The sequence below is a fragment of the Cibotium barometz genome, chromosome 43, assembly GCF_041138505.1.
Source record: "Cibotium barometz isolate CiBa-2024 chromosome 43, ASM4113850v1, whole genome shotgun sequence".
In the NCBI taxonomy this organism is placed as follows: domain Eukaryota; kingdom Viridiplantae; phylum Streptophyta; class Polypodiopsida; order Cyatheales; family Cibotiaceae; genus Cibotium; species Cibotium barometz.
The window spans coordinates 12,466,670-12,475,825 of NC_141088.1; the positions used below are offsets into that span (position 1 = coordinate 12,466,670).

General features: G+C 42.7%; 1 protein-coding gene across 2 annotated transcripts; it reads left to right on the forward strand.

The window, feature by feature from the left end:
- The first annotated feature begins 1,305 nt into the window (after positions 1–1,305).
- On the forward strand, positions 1,306–6,153 carry LOC147613538 (chorismate synthase 1, chloroplastic-like). 2 transcript variants are annotated; one of them, XM_086781509.1, is made up of 14 exons: positions 1,306–1,434; positions 1,509–1,701; positions 2,289–2,442; positions 3,307–3,383; positions 3,465–3,523; positions 3,670–3,753; positions 3,830–3,922; positions 4,003–4,083; positions 4,250–4,381; positions 4,562–4,664; positions 4,902–4,996; positions 5,127–5,192; positions 5,274–5,358; positions 5,538–6,153. In XM_086781509.1, the coding sequence occupies exons 2-14, from the start codon at positions 1,530–1,532 to the stop codon at positions 5,678–5,680; spliced, it is 1,344 nt and encodes a 447-aa protein (XP_086637635.1). In that variant the 5' UTR covers positions 1,306–1,434; positions 1,509–1,529; the 3' UTR covers positions 5,681–6,153. The 2 variants fall into 2 exon arrangements, with proteins under 2 accessions (XP_086637635.1, XP_086637634.1); XM_086781508.1 differs by having other exon boundaries at positions 1,316–1,701.
- Positions 6,154–9,156: the final 3,003 nt, after the last annotated feature.

Sequence of the window (9,156 nt, forward strand, 5' to 3'; positions counted from 1 at the left end):
TACAACGGTGGCAAGCCCACATATATCCTATGGTCCACACCAATCTCATATTCTTGGAGGCGTGGAAAGCTCTTAGAAAACTCACACTAACAAAAGAAGACACTTATATTCAAATATCACATGAAATGCGTTTAATGAGTGTTGTATTTCATTCCTAAAATTTCTATTGGAAATAACCAGTTGGAGTGCACATTTCACGTTATAGATGCAGGAGTACTCCAAGGCTGGATTATCATTGTTGGAAAAGAGTGAATTGATGCCACTCACTACCAAATCAATTGGCGCGAAGAAACGGCCACCATGGATATCAATGGCAAAAAGGACAAAATTCTCTTGTGTTCCCAAGAGGGAATCATCCACACACCCTCACCCCCAACTGCCCTTTCCCCTTATGTCCCATCGTCATCATCCCGGTTGTCTCCCCTATTCACACATCCCATGCCTCCATAAAGACGGTTGATCGGGCATTGTCGACACCCTCCAACAAGCATAATCAAGCTTCGTCGTCGACAATTTTCCTAAACTATACAACCTCGACCACCCACACTGCAAGCACCCCGACCTCATATCTTTATCATGACAATCAATGGTGGGTGCCCAAGAATCTTCTTGTCGCTCAGGGCTTCTATGACGACTACACAAAACTCTAGATCATGAGTAGACGTCCCCTATGAGGAGCGAGAGGGTTTGGTACAAGCGACAACGTCTGAGGGGATGACAGGCCGACTTGGCCCTCATCGATTGGTCGATGACAAGGGAGTATGGTTCGTGGGATATGCCCGGTTGGTTGAAGCTAGAAGACCGAATTCTAGATCATCGGTGGTTTTGGTTTTGGTTTGGATATGTATATGGAAGCTTGGATTTGGTTGCTGACCCGATTTTAGGGTCTCTTTTGTGAACATTTTGTTGTAAAAATTGTTTGATGCAAATATTGTTGTTTTTAAAGGCTATCTTAAGGAACATTGTGGAACTTCTTTAATCAAAGAACTTGTTTTTATATGCTTCAGAAGAGTGTGGGGAGGTCACCAAAGGAGGAGCGCTTGGAGGTTGGTTAACGAGAGAGGGGGGAAAAGAGAAAGAGGGACGCCAAATTGAGATGGACAAGTGTCAAAAAAACATGCAAAAAACCAAAAATCCTAACAAATCTAATGTGTTTCAAGGTGTAAATCTTCATTTTTTTTCTCTTAGAATATTCCATTCAAATTGGTGGGTGATGTTTGACGAGTCACCGAAGGGAAGCACCAACCTATTAGGCGAAACGCACAAGACAACGACTAAGTCTCGCGCGCACACGCACATTACCTAGCAGTGACCCCCCAACACCCTCGCTCTCTTTCTCGCACCTCTAAGACAACGACCAAGTCTCGCGCGCACACGCACATTACCTAGCAGTGACCCCCCAACACCCTCGCTCTCTTTCTCGCACCTCTAAGGGTCTCACTCCCCCTGCCCCTTTGAGCCTGTTTTTTCTGCTTTCAAAGCTGTGAACTCATCAGATTTTCTGCCAGGGTTTCCTGGCTGTTCAGGTCATGGATTCTGTAGCGCTTGGAGGGAGCTGGGCGGGCTCCTCCTGCAGAGGCTCGAAGCAATTTGGATTCCTGGATGGCTCTGGCCTTCGCCTCGCCCGTGCTGATCTGAACAGGCTTTTCGCAGTCCGCCATTGCCATCGCCCTCTGCAAGCCCAATCTAGCAGAAGGCTCGGTAATTTCCTTTCCCTGCACTGTAATCTCTGTAGTCGGAGTTCACCAGTCTTCAATTTTGCACCTAATCTCATCAAGTTGGCTCGATCTACATCGGATTCGACTGTCCTATGAGGCTAAAATCGTGCTGTTAGTTTGATCTCTACGAGATGCGATGCTATGGTTGTGCAAATGTGCGTGTGTGTGAGAGGGAGAGAGGCACCGAAGTGCAGGGAAAAGGAATATATATATTTATGCATCTATTTATGCATCAAATCAACTTCAATGGAAATAACACTTGTATTTAAAAAAAAAATCCTTAGCAGAGGCTAAAAAAAAAGTTAAGGTTAGGAAAGCCAAGTTTCGTAATTGCTCCATCTCCGTTAACATGGCCCAAGCAATTGACCTAAAAGAGGAAGACTCGGAGGTGAAGTGTGCCAGCAGACTCTGGTTGGGCATGACCATAGAAATTGGTCTCAAATAAAACATAAGAGAGCTCGCTATAACCTAATGTTTCATGAGAGAACGTGAGATACAACAACCATCATTGACTCCCACAAAAGTGCAGGTGGATAACCTTTGTGTTTTTTTGGGGAGGTGTTTTTGCAGAGGTGTATGCAGGTGTGGGGAACACATTTGGAAACTTGTTTAGGGTGACCACATTTGGTGAATCACATGGTGGAGGTGTTGGATGCGTCATTGATGGGGTTCCTCCAAGGCTACCCCTTTCTGAAGCAGACATGCAATTTGAACTCGATAGAAGGTTGGTCATTTTACTGTTTCTTGTCTTTTAAAATCACTTTTCGTTAGTCATGGCGTCTTGTACTGAAATATTTGGGGCAGGGATGACAATGAGTGCTTGTGTTGCCCTGTGCTATGGTGTTGGGGGAAGGTGGTGGTTTCTACACTATCCTGTAGCTTAATTACATGCTAGATTTCAGATGCCTTCACCTCTTTTTAGAGAAGGTTATGTAACCTATGAAGCACTTGACCTTTCCAGGTTGCTATTAAAGAACTTGTCTTAGGGTGATGGTGGGTCCTTGTCCCAGCCACCACGTACCTGTTTGTAACAGCTCTATGTGGTATGTATGGGCTTCTTGTTCATGTAAGGCTACTTACACATAAGGGGCATGCCAGTGGGGTGACTCATCATGTCCACCCATGAGTCTTCCCCTTCCATAGAATGCACTCTAGGCTCTTGTATGTTTCCGTTCACTTGTGTGGATGCTAGCCTGTTACCTGATAGCCAGGCCGGTGCTCACTGATAACCAGGAAATGCTCCAAGTTTGGGTATACTCAACTTGGTTATAAAAAAAACATTCCCAGCTTACTCAAACTTAAAAGTCTTTTAAGTAGGCTTTTTCCTTGCATGCTTAGGTTGCGGGCTTTTCAGGTGCTACTTTTTCTTTGCATGGCTCTGATTGCATCCATGGCTGGGGTGAGGTGAGTAGGTGATCCATGTGCACATGCAAGGCAGGTCCTTATTGCAGAATTTGAATTGATTGGCTGAAGAGGATGTAAATACTGTAAATAAAAAATGAGGTGTGTCAACAGCCATGGTTTGTGTCAAGGTGCTTAAGCAATCCCGTGTTGTGTTGTAATTAGTATGAACTTGAGCTGATTGCAGGAGGCCAGGCCAGAGCCGCATTACGACTCCTCGCAAGGAGACTGACACTTGCTCGATACTATCTGGGGTTGCAGAAGGTTGGATTTTGGCAAAAATGCTAAGGGTTTCATGCTAGTCGTTAGTACTCTGGTAGCTCTAACAGCATGTTGGCTAAACAGGTCTAACATTGGGGACTCCTATTGCTGTCGTTGTACCGAACACAGACCAGAGAGGAGGGGTTAGTTCTTTATCCTCATGACTAGATATTCCATGTGCTGGGTGCTACTAGGGTAGGAATGCCTTCAAAGGCCTTGCTGTGTATGACGGGTGGAGGCATTACAATTATTTGGTCCTCAGTTTGAAGGATTTTCTCCTTTGCTTTAGGACTACCAAGAGATGTCACTTGCCTACAGACCGTCACATGCTGATGCCACCTACGATTTCAAATATGGGGTTCGAGCTATTCAGGTATGATTATAAGTTCAATTTTTGGCTAGATGATTAGTCTCTGTTTGTTGTAAGCTGAAATTCTGTGTGCCCCCAGGGTGGTGGCAGGTCTTCTGCAAGAGAAACGATAGGAAGAGTGGCAGCAGGAGCTGTTGCAAAGAAAGTTTTGAAAAAAATATCTGGAACGGAGGTAGGGGTTTACTCTGGTTCTTTTTTGTTTAGGTCCTTGCCTTTGTTCCAAGGGATATACACTAGCTTTCTTTTCTTTAGGTCCTTGCCTTTGTTTCAAGGGTTCATGGTGTGGAGCTGCCTGAAGATGCGGTCGACTTCGACAAACTGTCCATGGAGCAGGTAAAGCTAGCTGTTTTGCTGCATTGTGATGGGCTTGCAATATAAGGCTGCTAGACTCATAATTTTCATGGAGTCATGCTAGAAATGGGTTTGCCATATTATTTGAGGTGGTTTATGAACTTAAGGTGTCTTTATCATGCCTAGACTGTGGCGTGTGGGTTGGTAGGTTGAGGCAAACATCGTAAGGTGTCCGGATCCTGTTGTGGCTGAAAAGATGATCGAGGCCATTGACCAAGTTCGTGTAAAAGGTGACTCAGTGGGAGGAGTAGTTACCTGTATTGCACGCAATGTCCCACGGGTATTTTCTATGTGCTCATTATAGCGATCCCCAATCATTTCTGTTAGTTTTCTTGTACCCGTGTTTGTGCGCATGCACTGTGTATGCAAACACCAGCACGCAACCCCTTGCATTGTGGGATTCTTCTCTTTCCATGCTGGCACTCCTAAGTAAGGGAGCTACTGTGGAATGATCTTGCAGGGATTGGGCTCTCCAGTATTTGACAAGCTAGAAGCAGAATTAGCAAAGGCCTTGATGTCCTTGCCTGCAACCAAGGGGTTCGAAGTGGGCAGTGGTTTTGCTGGTAACTATACTTTTGGCCAGTATCTTAAGGATATAATCACTCACATGTGTGTGTACACCTAGGTGCCTATATACTGCTATATTTGCACATGTGGCTGCTTGGTTTGTCAAGTCATGCATGCCAGGATCATTGTAAATCTCATGCATGGTTCATGTTTCTAGATCACGAGTACGGTGGGGTTTTGTTGTATGCATATGATAGGCTTAGATGAGGTTGCATACATGCCTTTCTTGCCAGGCTCTTTGTTGACCGGAAGTGAACACAATGATGAATTCTTTATTGACGATGCCGGGAACGTACGGACTCGTACCAATCGCTCGGGAGGGATTCAGGTATAATCTGGTGTGTCCATTTTGTTTCCTAAGTATGTTAGTAATGTGGAGACGGATCTTTCACTGATGTGAATGCATGTGTATCACCTTTTATGATGTCTTCGTAAAAATGTGTGGGGTGTGCATGCAGGGGGGTATATCAAATGGTGAGACTATATTGATGAGGGTGGCCTTCAAACCGACTTCTACAATTACTGTAAGTTCTCTTCACATCATTGTTCTTGGATGAAGCTCTCAACATGTGTATCCTTTGCTTACATAAGTTCTCATATTGCAGAAATCTCAGAAAACTGTTACCAGAGATAGACACGAGACGGAGTTACGAGCTCGAGGCCGGCACGATCCGTGCGTTGTTCCCCGGGGTACTTTTTGTGCACTTTGCTCGTTTGTTTAGTTAGAAATTTTTGATCATTGTGGTCCTCTGATGCCTTTTATATCATTGTGGCCAAAGCCAAGAATGCGTATACAAATTGTGCCACTACGAAAGTGTTTTTAGGATACCCTGCAAGTCCTTGATGGTTTCCATGCCATGCTCTTGCAGCTGTTCCCATGGTTGAAGCAATGGTTGCACTGGTACTAGTGGATCAATTGTTGCAGCAGTATGCTCAATGCCAACTTTTCCCCACAGATCCCACACTGCAATCTCCGTCAGCTGCAAAGGAGGCAGAACCGACACTTGTATGAGAAGTGTTACGTGTTCATGAGACGGTCTGAAGCTCGGTATACATGGGCTTTTTGGAAAATGTGGAGTGCGTTTAGCAAGGCGAGAAACATTCAGCACAGCTGGACCATTCAGAGGGATTTGCGAAGTCCATGAGTTTTTGATGTGGACTGAGCTCACTAGAGTGCTTATGCCAAGTTAATACATGCTCATTTTCAGCTACTGCATTGCTGAATATGTTGCTCAATTTGAAGTGTTGGTGATGGTGGGGACAATCCTTTCTTGAAGTGTGTGTTGGAAACTTTGCAGAACTACGCTAATGGTTCATACTGTTTCTGTGTTAGGAGTGTTTAGATGTTGGCAATGAATTAGCACCTTATTTATACCTGAAGAACTGGAATAAACCGGTCTAGAGGCATGTATAAGACGAAAGGATTTGGGACTTATTATTCACTTGATCCAATCTACTCTTGTATGTACATGATCTGTTTTTTTTCTTCTATGCACTTGTCCATTGTTGATTGGGTTTAATAGGTTGTATTTGGTTTCAGGAGATAGGAATTTAATATAGTTGTCATTCTCGGTATTCTCACTCACTCCTACTGACAACATGCTTCTTATATAGTTCCTGATGACTTGGTGACATTGCTACCTTCACCTTAAAGTGCTTTGCACACAGAGTGGAGAAAGGTAAAAAGCCAGGAAAAGGGGGAGATCTCCCCTGTTCAATTTCATGGATAGGGATTCTCCCCCGTCCATCTCCACTCCCCTCGAGTAGTGCCCATGTGTCTTCATCCAGCCTCTTAGCTCTGGGTCATGATACACCACTTAGGCTTCAGAACTTTATCTGCTTCCACTCGCAAGGGTCTCCATCTCTTGGTTGTTTTCTTTCTTACTAATGTCCTTGTTGTGGCATAGGTATCCTACAAGCTGTTAGCTCCAACTAAAAAGCTGATTGAGTGGTTTGATTATTTGATTGTGAAAACATTCTGTTAACTCCATTTTCGGTTAACTCATCATCTCTTCTCTCCATAGAAGAGATTGCTTATAATAATAAGTGTCATGAACGGTGCTATAAAATATTGTATTATGAGAAAAGGTAGCCAATGAGCAAGTTGCGATAAGTTTTTGGATGCCCAAGTGTGAATAAGGGCCAATTGTATATAAGTTACTTTTTCTTATAATCTAAGACACAATTTTCTTTTGTGCCAATTGAGTCTTGCTTGTCTACTTACTCTCTCATGTTTTAGTCTTGTGTGAGATAGAGTTGAGAGTATAGGATTCTTAGTGTATGTGCCTCTTGTTTATTGTATGAGAGTGAGTAAGAGTGTAGGATTCTTGGTGCCTATGCCTCTTGTTCATTGTGTGAGAGTGAGAGTCCTTGCGGGTGTACACGGAGCTCCCTGTTGTGACGACAAGGAGAGAAATTCGGAGGAGAAGAAGCTAGCACCAACTAGTGAAGCTTGGAGTCTTAAAGAGATACTAGCTTGAGAATTGGCAAGTCTCCATGATACATTAAGGTGAGCATAGCTTAGTATTTGAGCAATCTTGCAAAGGGTTATGCAAGTTGTACCATTTTTGGTATCATGTCGAGGAGTTATTTTTCTACTCCTTTTAGAGACACCATTGTCTCCACCATCAAGTCCCTTTTCCTAAACTAGATGAAAATCAAAGTGTACACAATCCGTCCATGATAATTCATGCTTCTTCCATTAAGCTTTAAGCATGTTTGTTAAGATTTATGCATGCATTAAGCTCTATGCATAGAGCTACAGAATCACACCCGTGATTGTTGATCATGGTTGAGATTTTTCTAAAAAGTCAATGTGTCAGAGTTAACTTGAGGATTACCACTTGATTTTTTGACACAAGTTGCTAATTAGGTGATAGCATTATCTTATCTTTCCTAATCATCGTGATTAGTGGATGTGCTCTTGTCATATGATCACGGCCGTGATTGCCAATCATACACGTAATAAAAAATAAGCTTAAAGAGAAATAATAGGGATGAATAATTGGGAACATCACTTTTGAGCACTCAAACAGATCAGACTACAAACCATGATTATTACAATCATAGTTGTGATTATTGCTATGCATCATAAATGATAGTTTTGAGTCTTCAATGGTGGTGGTACTTGCTTTTAGAATACTATGATTCAAAACACCTCAAGGTGTGGAGGACCAAAGGCTTTGATAGAGCTCACGTTGTTCATGCAAAAATTTATAGGTGATGGTGTGCCATTCAACCCCCCATAATTTTTGAGCGAAACCTATGGACCTTTGAGAAACCAAACGAAAATACATGCCTTTTCCTTAACTTTGGATGGAAAAGTACATCAATGGAATAGAGCTCTAACATGAGGATAAAGTTAACTTCACCAAGATTTAGAATGTGTTCATATCAAGTTTCGTATAAAGCGGTGACAAATGGAGTCCAGTAGCTTAATTGTATAACATAAAACATGAAGAACATGAACCAATGAGAGGTTATGTCTCTCGATTAAAAAATCTCAACTCTAGGTGTAAGCCTATAGAAAGATTAATTGATGAGAAATTATTACCTTGCTTTCGAAGAGGAGTGTGAGATTCTAAGGTGCATGCATCGTTTGTGACAAATGTTGTAAACTTGCCATGGCCACCAGTTATGACAAAGAGAAAGGGGCACCTATTAAGGGAAACTAAAAACCAAAACAAATAACCATAAAGAGGACATGGCATAGAAGATAGAGAAGCAAACCTTCTCTTATAAGAGAGAGGGGAGACATAAAAAGAAACACCTATCGAACGTTACAAATGTTATGACCATGAGCACACACACACTAGTAAGCCCAACTATTGACGACCATGGTGTGAGCTGTAGGTGCACAGACCAACATAAAGAAGACACTGGAACAACACCACACTAGAAAAAAATGGAAGGCCCACAAGCTAAGAAGAATGTGGGGGAGAGGGTGAGCTTAAGCTCCTTACAAGTAAACTTCTTCATACATATACATAAGAGTAGTCAAGCACACAATTTTGAGGACAACACTAAATGGAAGGCCCACAAACTGAGAAGAATGCGGGGCAGAGGTTGAGCTTAAGCTCCTTACAAGTAAACTTCTATACATAAGAGTAGTCAAGCACACAACATGTTGGAATTTTCCCAACTAGATGATTCCTCTTCCACGATCTCGGTTTCTTCTTCATAGGCTTTGAGTTGGCATACCAACTCAGATAATTTTGGAAAAAAGATTAAGAATTAGGCTCACAAATTAATGCTAAATTAGACAAGGGAAGGTCTGATGAACCCGCATCTCTATCGAAGGAGAGAACTAGTTTGGTGCTTGATTTGTAGGCAGAACCATACAAGTAGGCAGAACCATACAAGTATAGCCTATGTCTGCATCTAAGGCCTCAAACTTTGATATATAGTGCACATTATATGCGGTTGTTGTGAAACCATGATACCATGTCCACAACAACAATCACACTTTCCACCAACTACCTACAAGAC